The 20,949-nt window shown below is 38.3% G+C and overlaps 1 protein-coding gene across 2 annotated transcripts in view; it reads left to right on the plus strand.

Annotated features, from left to right (window-relative positions):
- The window catches only part of TSNAX (translin associated factor X), a 33,303-nt gene extending 23,246 nt beyond the window's left edge, over window positions 1-10,057 (plus strand). Inside the window, exons 5-7 of one of the 2 annotated variants that reach the window (XR_009498092.1) lie at window positions 3,907-4,034; window positions 6,758-6,922; window positions 8,133-8,212. Coding sequence is in view for 1 of the 2 variants with exons in the window: in XM_059900958.1 (XP_059756941.1) it covers window positions 3,907-4,034; window positions 8,133-8,510 (506 nt within the window). In the remaining variant the exon portion in view is untranslated. Of the gene's footprint in view, window positions 1-3,906; window positions 4,035-6,757; window positions 6,923-8,132 lie in introns of both variants that reach the window. The other variant, XM_059900958.1, reaches the window with a different exon arrangement.
- The last annotated feature ends 10,892 nt before the right edge of the window (window positions 10,058-20,949 follow it).

Genomic DNA, 20,949 nt, shown 5'->3' on the forward strand with positions numbered 1-20,949 from the left:
GAGCCTCACCATGAAGCCCTGGGAAAGCTTGTGTGCACCACCTTCAACTGATAGAATCTTAGTTTTTATGCTCTCTCCCCCATCAGTTACCAGATGTATGACAAGAACCTTGATACTTGTATTTGATTCCAGTGTTTAAAACACTACTATTTTTGCTCAACATGGCCATGAATTGTAAGCCAACTGTAGGAATTTGGGGACAGGATTATGCCTAGAAATATTGAAGAAGTAGTGTTTTATATTAACTGTAGGAAAATTCATATTATAGAGTACGTACAAGCCTTGTACTGTTGTTAATTTAAAGGATATTTAGATGGGTTTACATACCCATCTTTGAAATGTATAACTACGTGAGTTATAACTTGACCATAGCGTGAGTTGAGGCTGATGATGGTTGGTGGAGGGTGAAATTAAGCAGGTGTTTATAAACCATGTTAATGGTTTTGCTCTGTATTCTGAGAGCCATGGAAAGCTATTTAGGCTTTAAGCGGGGGAGTGATGTGGTCATAGTTATTAAAAAGGCAAACAGTCTGTGGTGTGAGAATGGGTAAGAAGTGGGAAAAAATGGATGGAAGGAAGGGCAGGAGGCTCCTAGAATTGGCAAAACAAAGAGGACTAGGCTTGGAAGAAAGATTGTGAATGCGTCGTTGGACATGTTGATTTTGACAAGGTCCCTCTGATGGGCTTGTCAAATACGCATTTGGATACATGTGACTCGAAGCCAGAGATGTCAAGTTGAGGGATTGAAGCCAAGTATAGGTAAATTTGAGAGCCTAGGATTAATTGAGGCAGAGACTAAGAAGACATGGCCAGAGTTAGAAAAAAGAACTAGGAGATGATGCCATCGAAGGAACCAAAGGGAAACTTGTTTAAAGAAGGGAAAAAGTGGTCAAAATGCTGAACGCTGCTATGGTTAAGACTGAAAAAATGTCCATTAGACTCATTAACTATGATAACTTTAAGTGAAAGCTGTTTTGGTGTAGAGATGCACTCAAGCTAGAAGGAGGTAGGCTGAGAAGTGTGAGATGAGCTTACTGAAATTTAACTGAAGGTGGGGAATAGAGAGTTGGGGCAGGAGTTGTGAGGAAGGTAGGGCCAGTGGCTGGAAGGGGTCTGAGAGTGTCGATGGTGATAGCATCCAGTGGAGGACATCAGGTGGAAAGCCTCGTACGTGGAAGGGAGAATCCACGTAAAGGTTCCTGCTGGGATTGCCTCTTGATTCTGAGGCTAGGCTTGGTGGCTGGCCTCAGAAGACGGAGCACCTCGCCCATGGTGATAGGGGTGAAGGAGACGCAGTACCATTATTTATTTTCCTAAGTCCCTGTTGTATTCATCAGTGTCCTGCCTGGTAATTTGAACAGGGAAAGTTTAATATAACGAATTAACCGTGTAGGGGACTGCCTTGTAAGAGGAAGCATGAACTCTGAAGAGCGCAGGAGTATCAGACAGAGGAGGCATCCCCCACCCCAGGGGCAGAGGCAGAGCACCCAAGGGAGGAACACATCTCGAGGAGTCCCCCCCCCCCGAAGTCGTGGGCCATTGGATGGCTGAGATGTCGTGCTGATGGCATCCCTGGGAGGCTGTCCGTGGGGAGGTGCCGGGCCGTGAGACTCCTTGCCCACGGAGGCGGCTCTCTGGGAGACGCTGTCTGGGTCACAGAGGGAACCTGCCCCCAGAGAGAGGCCTCGTGCTGCTGCCCACCTGGAGCTGCTGCTTCCGCACGCTTAGAAGGCCGCCGAAGACGGGCACGCCGGAACCCGGAAGAGAGCTTTCCCTGCTTTGCGGTCCTTCCAGGGCCCCCTACCAGCAAAGCTCACTAACGTGCCAGCTGGCAGAAGAGAAGCGTGTTAGGGTCCACCTCCATTATCTGCACTAATGGAGCTGAGGGACAGTAAGTCGGCGAGTGGCACTTCTATCGTTGATCTTTTTTTTTTTTAAATTTATTTATTTATTTATTTATTTATTTATGGCTGCGTTGGGTCTTCATTGCTGTGTGCGGCTTTCGCTGGTTGCGGCGAGCGGGGGCTACTCTTCGTTGTGGTGCACGGGCTTCTCATTGCGGTGGCTTATCTTGTTGTGGAGCACAGGCTCTAGGCATATGGGCTTCAGTAGTTGTGGCACGCAGGCTCAGTAGTTGTGGCTCGTGGGCTCTAGAGCGCAGGCTCAATAGTTGTGGCGCACGGGCTTAGTTGCTCCGCGGCATGTGGGATCCTTCCGGACCAGGGCTCGAACCCGTGTCCCCTGCATTGGCAGGCGGATTCTTAACCACTGAGCCACCAAGGAAGTCCCTATCGTTGATCTTTTAAGTGTGTTCAGTTTTTGTTGTTGTAGTGATTGTGGCGATGAATATCCTTGTCCATAAATCTTTCTGCATATCTTCGTCTTTAGCTCTCATTCGTAAGCGCCGGTCACGTTAGAGCATATTTAGAGATGTGACGAGTGGTTCTTAAGTGTTGCTGTGTGCTTTTGTATGCCTGAAGTGCTTCTGGAAGGAAATGAGAAATGTAGATTGTCGTTAGGGAAGGGAACTGGGTTTTATGAACCTATTCATAAAACTAAAATTTTACAAAAATTTAATTGTAAACGTTAAGAGACGTTATCTGTTTTGTTAAACTCAACTTTATTGTTTCATTTCTCAGCATGTTATGGTTTATTAAACAAAGTGTCCTATCATGTCTTACTCTGTCAGCAGGAGACATCTATTTTCTAACCTTACTTTAGCATCATTTGCTGCTCAAAATGAGTCAGGGTATTTTCATTTAGTTGTTTCCTCTTATTGCTATAAAAACCAGGTCATGCATTTCCTTTTGTGCCTTTGACCCTAGTGTGGCATTTGTGGCAGTACCACAGTGGTCAGCCTTCTCAACACTGTTGCTGCCAGGCCTGATTTTGAGTGTCAGCTGCTGGGAGGCTCTGTGAGCGCAGGACTCTGTCAGGAGAAGCGTTAGAGAGAGAACTTGAACTTGAATACCGATGACCCTACCAAGTCCTGAGTCTTCTTTCCGAATTTGTTCCCCTCTTCCTGTTTTCACAATAACGCCTTTAAAAAGACTGAGTTTCTTAACCTGACAGTAATGATAATCATTTTAAGAAATACTTTTTCCCTGTAAGTATCACCTTATAGATTAAGACATAATAAAGTAATGCTGAAAATTGTGACGATAGAATTTGGTTGTTTTAAAACACTTGAAAAAGTATTTATAGTACTATTTTCTACCTTCACCGAGATTTATTTTTAATTCAGTGAGGACTCTGTAGAATTTACATCTGGTACATCTGGTATTACTCATTAGCTTTTTTTTTTTTTTTTAAACGTAAACTACTGAAGCAGAAAGGATTGATTTTGAAGTATGAGGAAAACAGTATTCTGAATTTTGACACTTTAGTCTGCATTAGTGTTTTTTTACCTATTAAAATTTTAGGAAAGAGCCAAATGATCTTTAATTTTATGTCTCATTTGATTGAATCATTGTCTGTTTTGCTGCTGAAGGGAACAAAAAATAATCTGTATAGTTTCTGTTAAAGCCTGTCAGAATTTTTGTAAGAGCCCTTTCTTAAATTCTTTTAAAAAAAAATATTTCTCTGAAAATCTTTGCCATTTCTCTGTCGGAAAGAGTAGATTTTTAAGACAAATGGGCTCCTGAAGCACGAAGAAGAAATTGAACACCTCTGTACTTGAGCTGTCTCAAGTTCAGCCACAGGGATGTTTGCGCGTTCAATGTCGTCCCCACCGTCTATCCCCAGGTGGCCCCTTGTGTTCTAAGACTCGAATCTAGGGCTAATATTCATAGTAGGTACCCGTTAACCTTCTGTTGAGCTAGGTGATGATTAGTTTGAAGTCTTTATTATGACGTTCTTATTAATTCAGTGGTTGTTCCTTAGTAATTTTCTTGGTTGGTTTTTCAGGACTGCAGGAATATGTGGAGGCTGTCTCTTTTCAACACTTCATCAAAACACGATCACTTATCAGTATGGATGAAATTAATAAACAATTGATTTTTTCAACGGAAGACAATGGGAAGGAAAATAAGACTGTAAGAATTTAAAATCATATTTCACATTTATTACATAATTTACATAACAGTATAATGATTGTAGGCGACTTACTGGCTTATGATGCTAAGAATGTTGAGATGGGAAGGTTCTTTCTAAAGTGTGATTTCATAGATTCCCACCTAGGGAAATGGTCCTTTGAAATATTTTAGTTAGTGGCTCAAACAACCGTGGGTATGTTGGGGGGAGACATTACTCTTTACATAAAGCATTATTGAGTAATTACGTAAGTCCACTTTTGGTTTTACTGTGTATTTTACTGTGTGCCCTTTATAAGCACTATCTCATTTAATCCTTTTATTAACCTTACGCGGTAAGAATTATTACCCTCGTTTTTCAAAAAAGGCCTTTAGGGAGCTTAAGTAACTTACCAAAACCTAGTCAGCTAGTAAGCGTGACAGCTGACTCTGAAACCAGGTGTCTTGAATCCAGAGCCACGTGTGTCCCTGTCCACTCTGCCGGTGTTTGTCACCGCGTGCCCCAGGGACCCCTGTGCCAGGTGTCTACCTCAAAGGAGTGTTTTAAAGGATTTGATTTAAAGGTTTTAAATTAGGTAGTATACAGCACATGCCACATAAGTGCTCAGTAGTTAGTTGTCATTATCAATGTCAGTATCAAGTTGTTATTATATAGTGAGAGATGTTAATTACTGAGTTCATAATGCTTTTATCTGAAATATTACCTAGCTTCTCTAAATTAAGAAAAGAGAAACTTTGGTAGTTCAGCTTTTAAATAAATACTATTTTTTTCCCCTGGGTTTCAAGACACAGTATTCAGGCCATGAGGTAAAATTTTGAATATTTGGTAACCTCCTGAGATACCAGTACACATAACGATACAATTAAACAGTTTTTTCCCTTTCTTTATTTTTCGTCAGTTTTTCTTTCATTATTATTTTTAAAAAAATCACTCAGAGTTAGGATAGGTAGGCAGAAAGTGGAAGAAGCTTTGGAAATCATCTTTTCTTGAATGTTAATAAAACGTTAATTTTGAAAAGTGAGACTTAATTTGGCATGACAGATATAAATTACTTCAAGGAAACCATGTATTTTCTCAATTTTAAAAATCATGTGAAGTTTATTGAGGAAATTCATCTTGAGAAGTAAAATTCCTTCATATCTTTTATTCATTTAGTAAAGATTGAATTACAGAAAGAAGTAAGGTAAGCCTGTTTGACCCTGCTTCTTAAATATATCAGGCAAATTACCATGCCTTCCTTTCAAAGTTCTCTCTAATTCAGAATGGAAATATAAAGGCAAAAAGGTAAAGAGAAACTGAGAGTTAAAACACTATTCTGAGGATTTAGGTAGTAAATTATTGTAAGATTAGGGTGTCATAATATTCATATACATACAGTTCTCAAAATGTTAAGACCACATTCATAAATAATTTTTCCTTTTAGTGCTAAAGATTCTTCTTGGTGCTGAAAATTCTGGGAATTCAGTAGGGGAAGGTATTTTGCTCTGACATTGAGAGTAGTGTCAAAACCATTTAATTTTTTTTAACTTTTTATTATGAAAAATTTCAAATACACAAAAAGGTGGAGAGAATAGTAGCACATGAACATGCATATACCCACTACCTGGATTCAGTAATTAACATTTTGCCATATTTGCTTGATCTAAATGTTTTTTGCTAAACTACTTTAAGTTATGGATGTCACGATATTTTACCCCTAAATACTTCAGGTCCATCTTGAAAAACTGCTTTTTAAGTAATTTTCTTTTCCCTAGTTTCTAATACATATTATCGGTAAAGCAGAATTTATTTCCTTGACAATTAGTTGAAATTTGTTTTTTAACACACTTTTTTCTTCAAAATCAACTTCTTAGTTTATAATCAGGGAACTCCTTCTGTCTGATGAGAGAAACAAAGAACATTAATGTTTTCTTAAGCAAAAGTTACTTTTATAAATGACTTATGAAAATGCCGGCCGCCTCCCCACCTCCTCTACCCTCACCGCCCACAGTCTGTCCTTTCCAAAAAGATGCCAGTTCTCTTAACAGTTAGTGGAAACAACACATAGCAGGTCAGGATAATTGGGAAGCTGACTTTGGATACTTACCCAGTTCTACCAGTAACTAGCTATGTTACCTACAGTGTTTCTCGGACCTCATTCTTATACCCTACGTTGAGAAGGTTGGAGCAGATGGTCTCTGAAGAGTCCAACAGCGTTAGGATTCATGTACTGGATACAAAGCAACCAGATTCATCTTAATCAAACCTAAATCTGACTCTGTCATTTCCTTGCTTAATTCTCAACGACTCTGTTACCTATAGGTAAAGTTCTAATTTCTTAATGTGACTTTCTCCCCTTGCTCTATCTTTCTACACTCATCCTGTACTACTTCTTACTTTAAATTTTACTCCAAAGAAATACCTCACTAGTTCCTCAGATATACAGCTCGATTCTCACCTGCACGCCTTTGCAGTTCCCTCTGCCTAAAATGTCCTCCAATATAATTGCACCCCACCTAGCTAAGTCTCATACAGACTTTTAATAACAATTTAGACGTTGCCTCTTTTAGACAGAATCTAATAGAGAGAGAAATGGGTGTGGAGAGAGGAGACTGACGTGGTGATGGTGATGGTGATAGCAGCTAACATTTATTATTTACTTTGTGTTGGGCATTATGCCAAGAACTTGGTAAATGTTATCCTTAAAATAAACCTCTGAGGTAGGTACTGTTATCCCATTTTACAGATGAGGAAACTGAGGTTTAGAGAGATGAAATAACTTGCCCAAGGGCATACACCTTATGAAGCAAGGTCCTGGAAGAGGTGGGAGGAGATGGGTCAAGGTCATTTGGAAGAGTTAACCTCAAACAAGAGGAGGGACCACTCATCATCTGAGACTGGAGGATAGAAGGTAAAGATGGATGTGGACATAAATAAGCTTTTTTGTTTTTTTTTAGGGTTAAGGTAATTGAGAGAGCTTGTGCCAGGTGGTCTGGCAGATAACCAGGCCAGTGAAAGTAGGCAAGGTTGTTTACTGAGAGTGAAGAGGTTTGGGATTGAGTAAGGGCTGAGGAGGAGAGTGGTGAAGGTTTGGAGTAGTGTTTGAAGAGACTGGAGACAACCATCTAAGAAATAAGCAGAAGGACTGGTGAGTAATTTGTAGTGGTACAAACGCTATACAGTTGTGAGTGTTAATATTTTTTAGCCCAGTGGTACTCAGCCACTTGAATAAAGCACTATCAAGAGTAGATTTTTTTTTTTTTAATTTATTTATTTTTGGCTGTGTTGGGTCTTCGTTTCTGTGTGAGGGCTTTCTCTAGTTGTGGCAAGCGGGGGCCGCTCTTCATCGCGGTGCGCGGGCCTCTCACTGTCGCGGCCTCTCTTGTTGCGGAGCACAGGCTCCAGACGCGCAGGCTCAGTAGTTGTGGCTCACGGGCTTAGTTGCTCCGCGGCATGTGGGATCTTCCCGGACCAGGGCTCGAACCCGTGTCCCCTGCATCGACAGGCAGACTCTCAACCACTGCGCCACCAGGGAAGCCCAAGAGTAGATTTTTAATACTGATTTAGGGTTGTGTTTTTGCTGGGCAGGTGCAGTAGAAAAATGGGAGCCTAAAGGAACTGAGGCGGGTGTAGCGAGAGAGTAATAAATCCTGATGGTTAGTGCCGAGGGGGATAGAAGAGAGGCCAGAAAGGGACTAAGTGATTGAGGAAAACATGACTGGATCCTAAACCTGGAGGGCTTTATGATTTGTCGTTTAAATAAGTAAGTCATTGTCTTGCAGTAAAGTCAGTAGGCCTTGTTTAAGAATGTTTTGATTTTATCTCTTATGTCAAGTGCAGTTGGAAATGGTTGATTTTATAATGATACAATATTAGATGTCAAAATTATCTTGAAATCATAAGTTCAACTCCCTACTGAGGGCATGAATTCGTCTTGTAACGTCTCGAGTGGTCATTTAACAAAACTCATCATTTTATTTAGAGAAGATTAGTATGATTGACCTGCTGTTGATTTTGTTCCTTATATGTGATACATGCATAGTCACTCTTTTTCACGGTGTAATTTCTTTGTGTGTGTGTGTTCTTTTGTTTGGTGTTTTTTTTTTTTTTTTTTTTACCAGCCCTCTTCTGATGCACAGGATAAGCAATGCGGTACCTGGAGACTGAAAATCACGCCTGTTGATTACCTTCTGGGAGTGGCTGATTTAACTGGAGAGTTGATGCGAATGTGTATTAACAGTGTCGGGAATGGGGACATTGACACCCCCTTTGAAGTGAGCCAGTTTTTACGTCAGGTTTATGATGGGTTTTCATTCATTGGCAATACTGGACCTTATGAGGTTTCTAAGAAGCTGTATACCTTGAAACAAAGTCTGGCCAAAGTGGAGAATGCTTGTTATGCCTTGAAAGTCAGAGGTTCAGAAATTCCAAAACATATGCTGGCAGATGTCTTTTCAGTTAAAACAGAAATGATTGATCAAGAAGAGGGCATTTCTTAGAGTAACATTACTCAGTTTTCTTTCTCGTAAGAACTCCTAAGAGAGACCAATTTGTAAGACTGTTATTTAGTATATCATTTGACTTTATTGTGGCTTTAGAAATGGTTTTAGTTGTACTTGTTTTAAATTGTATACAGGCTGTACATAAAATTACCGAAACGAATCATTTCTTATATCTTACTCGTGAAAATTTGCATACAGATGTTTGCTTATATGCCTGTTTGACTTTTTGCTGGCTAAACCTCATCATTTATCTTTGTAAATGTGAACATGCTTCAGAGTGCACTTTCTGCCGTACCTGTTTTAATTTAGTGTGTGTGAATTTTGGAGTGGTAATATTTAGTGGAAGACATTTATAGTTTAAGTTGGTGATTTTTTTAAAATACATATTTAGTTAGACATCTGGACTTGAGCTTCCTGTTTAAATTTCTTGATAATATTGTGCCAAGCCTCCAAAATAGGCTTAATCCATAGACCAAGAATTTAAAATCACATTGCCAGTATACTTTATGAGGTATTGTAGTGAGAATTCATGTTATATTCTGGCTAATTTTAGGTCATTTTGAATCCATATGAAACAGCCTTTCAGAAAAATTGACAGGTACCCAGATGTTAGTTTCTACATTTAATTTTTGTCCTTTATCACAGAAAGTCTGATAGAGAATTGGCACTAACATTGTAATATTGTCACTGATGTTTGGGTTGAATTATATACTTGCACATACAACTGAAAAGGTAGTGATTATTTAGCAGTTTTTGTTGTTGTTGTCATTATATTTCATTAGGCATGTTTGGAGGCTTTCCTGTTCTAACATCTATCAGAAATTACATCTGAATAATTATAATGAAGTTTTGAAAATTCTGAAATATTAAGTTAATCCAAATCTTTATAGTTGTCCAGTTGTGTTAATGCATAGTATGAAAAGTTGCCAAAGAAGATTTATCACGTACAATTCAGCAATAAGGCAGTTGTCAACACAGTTGGGAATAGCAAGTAGTATCACTAGTAGTAGAAGTAGTCTCACTAGTAATATTTAGAATTGGAATTTGCCTACTGAAATTAGTTATTTTAGGAATATTAGGAATTAGTTATATTAGGAATTTGCCTACTGAAAATAGTTATACCATTCACTGTGGCGTGAAACTGACTTGAGCATGGCACTGTTGGCTGACAACTAGACATTTCCATTTGGTTTTGTGAGTTTTGAGAATCTAGATACTGGATTTTATTTTTGGAAAGATTAGCAGCTCTGTTTGCAAGGGCTTATTCTTGGAAAGGGTAATTTTCCAAAAATGATCACCTAAAGGAAAATAAAATATATACATGCCTAATAGATTAGGTTTGTTTGTTTGTTTTGGTGGCAGTAAGTTTTTTCTGTTTCCCTACTCGAAGATATACAGCTGAAATATAGTTTTATTACATATTTTTGTTTCCTCTGCCACTTGAAGTTAAATTTATAATGTTAAAAGTAAAGTAATAATGGATTGATGAATGTCTTACAGATGTTTAAAACTGAACTCTTTGAATAAAATATTAAAATACAAAAGTTAAGCTTATTTTTTGGTCAATTGAGAAATAGTTAATCAAACTGTTACAGACTTTTTAGCCTAAACAGGAAACGTGATACAGACTCGCTTAATGTGTAGATTTATGATTTCTTAAAATGGGTCCAGAAGTAGGGAGAGTTTCAGGAAAGACATCTTTTCACATCTCATTGACCTAGACTGGGTAACTTTCCAATCCCTCAAAACCAGCTAGTGGAAAGGAGGATGAGATCACCTCGATAGATCAAGGTGCCCTTTATCTGAGAGAAGAGTGAACACAAGAAACCGAATTAAGGTGTTGCCATCTTAGGGGAAGGGGAAATGGCCTTTAGGTCCGCAGTCAGCAGTATCTGCTCCAGGTGGATTTGGTTCTGGGCCTATTGATACATTTCTACATTGCATGTTATACTAATACAGTGGGTGTTAGACCAGGATGGTAGAGGATCTCTAAATATATCTTGAATGTCTCAGTTTTAAAATGGTTGCTCTGATATCATCACCTGTGGTGATGTTTTTCATCTTTATTAAAAAGAAACTGGTTCTAGGTAACATGGCAAGTTCCTGAGAAATTCTAAAATAAAATTGGTTTATTTCCTTCATAAGTAATTGCTGCATGTATGAAATCAGTGGTTTTTTTCCACCATACACATTGCAGAGCCCTAGGGCTTTTTGAAGGTGCTCAAAGAAAGGTGTTATTTAAATGAGGGATTGGTGGAATGGATTTAAAAACTTAATCCAAACTCTTTGCTGTCTGCAAAAGACTCACTTTAGATTCAGAGACATAAATAGATTAAAAGAATGGGAAAAGACATTCCATGCAAACAGTAACCAAGAGAGCTAAACAAATAGACATCAAGACCTCTTTTTCTTTTGGCTGGAGACAAAGAACATGTAATGGTAAAAGGCTCAATCCATTGAGAAATGCATAGCAATTACAAATATATGTATATTGATATATAAAACAACAGAGCCCCAAAATACATGAAGCAAAATCTGAGATAACTGAAGGGAGAAATAGACAATTCAGTAGTAATAGTTGGATAATTTAATACCCGACTTCCTATAATGGATGGAAGAACAAGACAGATCAGCAAGGAAATAGAGGACTTGAACAACACTATCAACCAATTAGACCTAGCACCCATGTACAGAAAACTCATCCCAACAAGAGAAGATATATTTTTCTCAAGTGTGTGTGGAACATTATCCACACAATGTCAGGCCACAGAACAAATCTCAATGCAATTAAAAAGATTGAAGTTATACAAAGTATGTTCTCTGACCACAATGGAATGAAGCTAGAAATTAATACTAGAAGTAATTTGGGAAGATAAATGAAGCAACATACCCCTAAATAAACAGTGGGTCAAAGATGAAATCACAGGGAAATTAGAAAATATTTGGAGAAGAATGAAAAAGACACAGTATACAACTTATGGTGTTCAGCCAAAGCAGTGCTCAGAGGGAACTTTATAGCTTTAAATCCCTGCATTTAAAAAGAATGGTATCAAATCAATAACCTAAACTTCTGTCTTAAGAAACAAGAAAAAGAATAGCAAACCAAACCACAAAGCAAGCAGAAGAAAGGAAATAAAGATTAGAGCAGACATAAATGAAACAGGGAATAGAAAAACAATAGAGAATATCAGACAGTGGAGAATATCAGTTGGTTCTTTGAAAAGATGAACAAGATTAACAAAACCTTTGGCTAAACTGATCAAGGAAAAGATGACTCAAATTACTGAGATCCGGAGTTAAAGAGGATACATTACCACTAACCTTACAGAAACAAAGTTTATAAGGGAACACTATGAACAATTGTATTCTAAAATTACATAACCTAGATAAATGGACAAATTCCTAGGAACTCACAAAACTGACTCAGGAAGACACTGAAAATCTAAATAGAACTATAGCAAAGGGATAAAGTTACTAATAAAACTCCCAGTGAAGAAAAGCCCAGGACCAAATGGCTTCACTGTTAAATTCTACCAAACATATAAATATTAACACCAGTCCTCAAGTTCTTTCCAAAAAAGTAGGGAATAGTTTCTCATTTTATGAGGCCAGTATCATTGTCATACCAAAGCCAGACAGAACTACAGACCAGTGTCCTTCATGAATACAGATGCAAAAATCCTCAACAATATACTAGGAAACCAAATTCAGTCACAAATAAAAAATGATTGTACACCATGACCAACACCATGGAATTTCATCTCAGGAATGCAAGGTTGGTTCAATATGAAAATCAAATGTAATACACCATATTAATAGCATGAAGAGGAAAAAAACATGGTTTATCTCAATAGAAACAGAAAAGTCACTTGACAAAATCCAACACCCTTTCGTGACATAAACACTCAAACTCAGTAGAAGCGAAATTTCTCATCCTGGTAAAGGGCATTCGAAAAGCACACAACATTGTACTTAATGGTGAAAGAACGGAAAGCTTTCCCTCTAAGATCAGGAACAAGACAAGGATGTCCAACATTGTACTGGAGGTTCCAGCTAAGGCAATTAAGCAAGAAAAAGAAACAGAGGGCCTCCAGATTGGAAAGAAAGATGTAAAACTGTCTCTATTTGGAGATAACATGATCTTATATGTAGAAAACCTCTATAAAGAACCCTCAAAACCCCCCCCCCAAAAAAAAAACCCAAACTATTAGTACTAATTAATGAATTAAGCAAGGTTGCAGGATACAAGATCATACATAAAAATCAGTTGTGTTTCTCTACACTAGCAATTAAAAATCAAAATCAAGGCAATAATTGTATTTACAGTAGCATTACAAAGAATGAAATATACAGAAATAAACTTACCCTAAGAAGTGCAAATTGTACACTGAAAGCTATAAAATGTTGCAGAAGAAAAAGGCATCCTGTGTTCATGGAATCATAGATTTAATATTGTTAAGAGAGCAATACTCTGCAAATTGATCTGTAGGCTCAGTGCAATCCTTATCAAAATTGCAACTTCACTTTGTAGAAATGAAGACTGATCGTAAAATTCATTTGAAAATTCAAAGGGCGCAGAATAGACAACACAATCTTTGAAACGAAGAACAAGGTTGAAGGACTCACATTTTTTTATTTCAAATCGTATGACAAAGATACAGTAATCAAGATAGTGTACTGTCATAAGAATAGATATGTAGATCAATGCAATAAAATTCAAATTCTAGAAAGAAACCCATAGGTCTATGGTGAGTTGACTTTTTTTAAATTAAAGATTTTATTTTTCTAGAGCAGTTTTAACTTCACAGTAAAATTAAGAGGAAGGTGCAGATATTTTCCTTACATCCCCTGTTCCACATGCACATCTTCTATTATTAACATTCCCCACCAGAGTGGTGCATTTGTTACAATGGATGAAACTACATTGACATGTCATAATTGCCCAAAGTCCATAGTTTACATTACAGTTCACTTTTGGTGCTGTACATTCTGTGGGTTTGGACAGGTCAATTGATTTTTGACAAAGGTGCCAAGACCATTCAATGGGGAAAGAATAGTCTTGAACAAATGGTGCTGGGACAGCTGAGTGTCCACATGAAAAGAATGAAGTTAGACCCTTTAGATCATATACAAAAATTAATTTAAAATGGAGCGAAGACAAATATGAGCTAAAACTATAAAATCCTTAGAAACAGATGTACATTTTCTTGACCATAGATTAGGCAGTGGTTTCTTAGGTATGACATCAAAAGCACATGCATCCAAAGAAAAAAATAAAAATGAAACTTCCATCAAAATTAAAAACTTTTGTGCATCAAAGGACACTATCAAGAAAGTGAAAAGGCAACCCACCGAATAGGAGAAAATATTTGCAGATCATAATCTGATAATGATACAATGATAATAGATATATGTATCTAAAATATAAAAGGAACTCTTCTTACAACTTAACAGTAAAGAGACAACCCAATTTAACAGTAGGCAAAGGATTTGAATAGACAGTTTTGTAAAAATGACACGCAAATGACCAATAAGCACACGAAAAGATGTTAAACAGCATTAGCCATTAGGGAAATGCAAATCAAAATCACGAAGTACCACTCTACACCCACTATATATATAAATTTTATATCTATATCTTTTATATAATAAAAGAGAGAAAGAAGGAAAGGAAGGAAGGAAGAAGAGGGAGGGAGGGAGAGAAAAAGAAAAACAGAAGGAGAGGGAGACTCGTGCATGAATGTTTCCAACAACATTATTTATAATAGCCAAAAAGTGGAAACAACGCAAATGTCCATCAGCTGATGAATGGATAAACAAGGTGTGTTATACCCCTGCAATGAAATATTATTCGGCCATAAAAAATTAAATGCTGGTACTTGCATCATGGATGAGCCTAGAAAACTATGCTAAGTGAAAGAAACTAGATACAGAAGGCCGCATATTGTATTATGTATTGATATGAAATATTGGTGGCATTGGGGTGCTTGAGGGGTTTGGAGTGACAATGTGGGGTTTCTTGATGAGGTGATGGAAATGTTCTGGAATTAGTGGGACTGTGCAACCTTGTGAATATACTAAAACCCACTGAATTGTGCACTTTAAGATGGTGAACTTCATGTTATGTGAATTGTATCTCTATAATAATACTTTAATGTTTTTTAAAAAGTGGATTTATTGTTTCCTTGAAATTTTGCTTGAAATTGTGTGGTATTTTGCTTATGGGAAGACTTTTTTTTTAATTATTCAGTTTCTTGAATTGTGTAGGGCTATACAAGTTTTTCATCATTTCTTAATGGCAAATTTTGATAAATTACATATTTCACAGGATTAGTCCATTTTGTCTTCATTTTCAATTTGTTTTGGTACAGAGTGTTGTTAATATTATTTTATTATATTTATATCCTGGCTATATATGTATTCATAGTATATATTTGTGTTGTCTCTCTATATAGATGTTTTTAGTCATTTTTGCCAGATGTGTCTCCATTATGTTAGTTTTTTTTTTTTAAAGCTTTCTCTAATTTTTTTTAAAATTAATTAATTTATTTATTTTATGGCTGTGCTGGGTCTTTGTTTCTGTGCGAGGGCTTTCTCTAGTTGCGGCAAGTGGGGGCCACTCTTCATCGTGGTGCGCGGGCCTCTCACTATCGCGGCCTCTCTTGTTGCGGAGCACAGGCTCCAGACGCGCAGCCTCAGTAATTGTGGCTCACGGGCCCAGCTGCTCCGCGGCATGTGGGATCTTCCCAGACCAGGGCTCGAACCCGCGGTCGCCTCACCGGCAGGCAGACTCTCAACCACTGCGCCACCAGGGAAGCCCCCTATGTTAGTATTTTTAAAGAATTAATTCTTGCTTTATTGGCTTTGGCTTTTGCTAGTCTGTTTTTTACCTCATTGATTTATACTCTGATTTATTATTTCCTTATATACTTTTTGGGGGTTTATGTTCTAATATTTTTATAATACATTATATTTTTTACATTTTTGCTTATTTTTAGACTTTTTCCACTGGGTCTTGACTTTGGTTTTATAATTAATTTCAATAAATGTGGAGTACTTTTATTAGTAAGATATTGTGCTGACTAGTCTACTTTCTATATAATCCTGTACTGATCCACCTTGATTTCTTACTTTTAGGGGACTAAGGGATCCCGCCCCCTCCTCGCAAATCTGGGAATTAGTAGGTACTTGATTAGCTTCTATTAGCTGACTTTTTCTCTTTTCCTCCCCAATTTAGCTGTTAATTCTATGGTTTCTATTGGTATCACCTTTCTATCTTTTGACAGTTTCAAAAAATCTATTCAAAAAATACCATTGAATTCTTGTGGAAGTTCTGCAGTTTATTATTTAAAAAAATTTTTTTTAAGGTATTTTTATTTATTTATTATTATTATTATTTTTGGCTGCATTGGGTCTTTGTTGCTGTGCACGGGCTTTCTCTAGTTGCGGCGAACGGGGGCTACTCTTCGTTGCAGTGCGCGGGCTTCTCATTGCCGTGGCTTCTCTTGTTGCACAGCACAGGCTTTAGGTGCATGGGCTTCAGTAGTTGTGGTGCATGGGCTCAGTAGTTGTGGCTCACGGGCTCTAGAGCGCAGGCTCAGTAGTTGTGGCACATGGCTTAGTTGCTTCGCGGCATGTAGGATCTTCCCGGGCCAGGGGTTGAATCCGTGTCCCGTGTGTTGGCAGGTGGATTCTTAACCACTGCGCCACCAGGGAAGTCCCCCTGCAGTTTATTTTTGAAGAAATACTTTGAGTCTGTCTTTCTTTGAGTGCACAGTTTGTTGCATCCAGAATTGCGAATGTGGTAACTTGCAGCCTAGAGCAGTAGCATTGCAGCCAAATCAATCACCTGTCTGTCTTCAGATGATCTTGCCAAAGGAGCCCCTGTCGGTTCCTGATTCAGAGTGGCTCTCCAAACAATAGATCAGGTCCTGATTTCCATCAGGGTTGGTGAGGTCTTCAGTATCCCTGTTCAGCACACTCTCATTTTGGGCTGTGTCGATCCCCGAAGGGGTTATGGACAGGACCAGTGTCCTTGGACCCTCTATACTTAGAGCCACCCAGAAGTCTAGAAAGTACCTCATGGTCAACAATTTTTTCAGGTTGATGGGTGTCACATTTGCAACTCATAATTTTTTTTTTAAGTTGAGACTTGAAAGTTTTTAGATGATTTATACATTAAATTATAACCCACAGGTTAATGATAGGACTTCTTACCTTTTGTCTAAAAGTGCATTTATGTAAATTCAGCTGATTCTTAGAGCTCTGAGGTAGGCAGGGAATGGTAATATCCCCTCCCACTGCCCCCTTTATATGTAAATAATGTAACTGAGACCTAGAGAGGTTAAGTAACACGCTCAAGGTTACCTACCACACTAGACAAAGATTTGGGATTAGAAACCACGTCTAATGAAACTTAGATGACAGCCTTTCTGCAATGACACACCACTTTTTGTGGTTCTTAATATTATATGTGACTTTGAACAGGTTTACCTTAAGCCTTATTCTTTCTGCACCTTAGCTTTATCATCTGTTAAATAATATGTGCCTCACTTTTCTCAGGTGTTTTTATGATTGAACCGTATAATCTGTGTGAAAAAGCATTTCAGGGCACGAAGAACCCAGGAATGTAACTTAGTGAATAGACTCTACCTGCAAAATTTTGCATGTAATTTAAGGAGATGCATGGACCTTCAGAAATCCATCTATGGGTGCTCTAAAACTAAGTCCCTGAGACCCAGATTAAGAGACCTGGCTATTGGAGGAGTCCAAAAATGTCTTTCACATTGTACACTTGCATAAGCATGCAGTTTCCATGGGTGATACTCTGAAAGGGGCAGATACTCAACTTTGTTATAGTTGTGCGAGTGAAATGCTGATATTATGTTAGAGAGTTTCTCTAGTGAGAAATGCCCACGACTTTCATGTCATTCTCCAATGGGTCTTTGACCTTAAAAAGCCGAGAATCACCGGTCTAAGATGATTTCTTAAGGTCCCATGCACCATCAAAGACTTTATAAGGGACTTCCCAGGTGGTCCAGAGGTTAAGACTCTGCGCTCCCAATGCAGGGGGCCTGGGTTCGATCCCTGGTCAGGGAATTAGATCCCACATGCATGCCTCAGCTAAGACCTGGCACAGCCAAATAAATAAATAAATAAATATTTTAAAGATAATGATTAAAAAAGCCTTTATAAATCCAATGATCCTAACTAGGTGAAGCAATTTCTAGGATTTATGAAGTAGTGGGCTTTTCTTCGGTTCGTTTGTTTTTTAAACAATAAGTGAAGTTCTGTTGAGTGCATGTTCCACTGTTGTCCCTTCCCTTGTCCGCTAATGAAAGTTCTCATTTTGTAGAAGCACACTGATATTTTAATTCAGAGACTACCTATTGCGATTGTTCCTTACGCATCTATAATTGGTGTGTTTCAAGAGAGAAGGTTTTTGCCTTGTGGAATAAACTGTACATAGTTAATTTTCAGTCATACCGTCTTCAAATTTTAGGGTAAAAGTGGTTATTTCTCTTTTTTTAACCTTTATTCAGTATTTTTCCAGCTTAATTGTGATATACTTGACACATGACATTGTGTAAGTTTAAGATGTAGAATGTGTTTTGATTTGATACATTTATAAATTACAAAATTATTACCAGCCATCATACTATTAGCTACTGCCTCCCTTGATCCCCATCCCATCACATAGTTACCATTTCTTTCCTTTCTTTCCTTTTTTTTGTTACTTCCGTCACTGTACATAGAGACAAGCCATTTCTTTTTGGTTGTGAGAACATTTAAGATCTACTCTTTCAGCAACATTCAAGTATATGGTACAGTATTATTAGTTGTAATCACCATGCTATGGATTAGATCCCCACACTTGATAATTTTATCCCTGGGAGGGTGTACTCTTTGAACAGTATCTCCCCGTTTCCTCTACTTCGCAACCCCTGGCAACCACTACTCTATTCTCTGTTCCTCTGAGTTTGTCCTTTTCAGATTCCACCTATAAGTGACATCATATAGTGTTTGTCTTTGTCTGCCTTATTTCACTTAGTACAATGCCGTCAAGTTCCTTCCAGATGGTTGCAAATGACAGGATTTCCTTCTTTCTCACTGCTGAATAATATTCCATTGTATACAGTCAGCCCTTTGTATCCTCAGGTTCTGCATCTGTGGATTCAACCAACTGCAGATCAAAAATATCAGGGAAAAAAATTGCAGAAAGTTCCAAAAACCAAACTTGAATTTGCTGTATACTGGCAACTATTTACATTATATCTACAACTATTTACATAACATTTACATTGTATTAGGTATTATAAGTAATTGAGAGGTGATTTTAAGTGTGTGGGAGGATATGTATGGGTTATGTGCAAATGCTACATTTTTTATATAAGGGACTTGAGTATCCATGGATTTTGGTATCTGCAGGGGTGGTCCTGGAACCAATTGTCCTTGGATACTGAGGATGACTGTATATACCACATCTTTATCCACTTATCCATTGATGGACACTTAGGTTGTTTCCATACCTTGGCTATTGTGAATAATGCTGGCGTAAACATGGGAGTACAGACATCTTTTTGATATCCTGTTCTCATTTCCTTTGGATGTATACTCAGAAGTGGGATTGCTGGATCATACGATAGTTCTGTGTTTAATTTTTTGAGGAAACTCCATACCGTTTTCTATAGTGGCTGCACCATATTACATTCCCACCAGCACTGCACTAGGGTTCCCTTTCCTCCACACCCTTGCCAACACTTGTTATCCTGTCTTTTTTTTTTTTTTTTTCCAGCTTGGTATCCTGTCTTTTTGATAAGCATTTCTAACAGGAGTGAGGTAGTATCTCATCGTGGTTTTGATTTGCATTTCCCCGATGATTAGCGATATTGAGCATCCTTTCAAGTACCTGTTGCCATTTGTTTGTCTTCTTTGGAAAACTGTCCAATTCCTCAGCTCATTTTTTAATCAGGTTGTTAGTTTTCTTGCTACTCCTTATATATTTTGAATATTAACCCCTTTTCAGTTAATATGACTTGCAGATATTTTCTCCCATTCAGTAGATTGCCTTTTCATTTTGTTGATTGTTTCTTTTGCTAAGCAGAAGCTTCTTAGTTTGCTGTAGTCCCGCTTATTTGTTTTTGCTTTTGTTGCTGTGCTTTTGCCATCAAAATGTTTATTTTTTACTGGTCTACCTTTTGGGGGAAAAATCCTATTTGTAACCCATCTCAATGATCTTTTGAATAGTATAAGCAAATACATATACCAAATCCCAAGTCTTGCTTTAAGAAACATGACAGAACAGCATCTAGGAAATACAAGAACACAGGACTCAAAGTCCAGAACTTTTTTCCATATCATAATGTAAATAAAAGCCTCCAAAACTCTTTGTCTACCTAACAGAACCCACACGTACACATGCGAGCCTGCGTGCACACACACACCCACCGTAGTTTTCCTGGATACCTCTTAGCACTTCCCTGCGTGGAGGGAGAATGGATAGAAGGCTTTGGCAACGTCGAAGAGGCAGAATCCTAATGGCACTGATCCTTTAGCAATCACGATTTGAGCCACGCACCAGGTAAAGCATCTCAATTAACTGAGGTTTTGACCGAAGGCACAGGGAACATAGAATAAATAGTAAAAGAAGAAAATTATAAATATCAACTCTCACCTTGGGAGCAGTCGCAGAAACGAGGACTTTAGTGACAATGCATATTTTCTCATTGCTTTGTAATGTATATATTTTGTATCTTAATCAGTTGTGCCTTTTTTCTTCCTCCCCTTTTCCTCTGTTATTTCATATAGGGCATGTTTTTGTTGAGTAAACTTTTAATCTAGTCTTCAAGTTACAGGATGGCGAAGGCAAGTTGTATTGAACCAAAAGAGGAATGAAGATCAGAGGTGGGTAGTGACTGATAGGGCTTCATCTCTCCCCTCTTAGGAAGAAAGTGAGCAGCCTTGGTTGTGGGAGGGATCGATGCATCATATTAGGCGGAAGCATGAAGTCGCCTGGAGGTTTAAACCTAGCTGGAAAGGTGTGAGTGCCGCCTAGCCAGAGGAGTAGACCGTGCCGGGCACTGCCTGCTGATACTTGGTACTAGGCCTGCCTTCTAAACTCTCACTCTGCATTGTAGGAACTGGAAGCCTAGAAACCACACTTCCTTCATTCCCTCGCTAAGAGGGTTTATTTGCAGTCTCCCAGTGAGAGGCACATGTAATATTTGAAAAACAGAAGAGAAACAAAAGCCTTGATTGCTCCTTCAGCATCTGAGGCAGGGCCAGGCTTGCTCAGAGGGCATACGTGAGGTTTTGCAGGAGCTTCCACACTCTACTGATACCTGCTTCAGGACTGCCGGCAGCTGAGATCATCAGCCGTGGTTTCCTGCAATTCCTGTGACTTCTGGATTTCCTGAATTCACTGGCAGCTTTCCCT

Source organism: Balaenoptera ricei, chromosome 16 (genome assembly GCF_028023285.1).
Source record: "Balaenoptera ricei isolate mBalRic1 chromosome 16, mBalRic1.hap2, whole genome shotgun sequence".
NCBI lineage: Eukaryota > Metazoa > Chordata > Mammalia > Artiodactyla > Balaenopteridae > Balaenoptera > Balaenoptera ricei.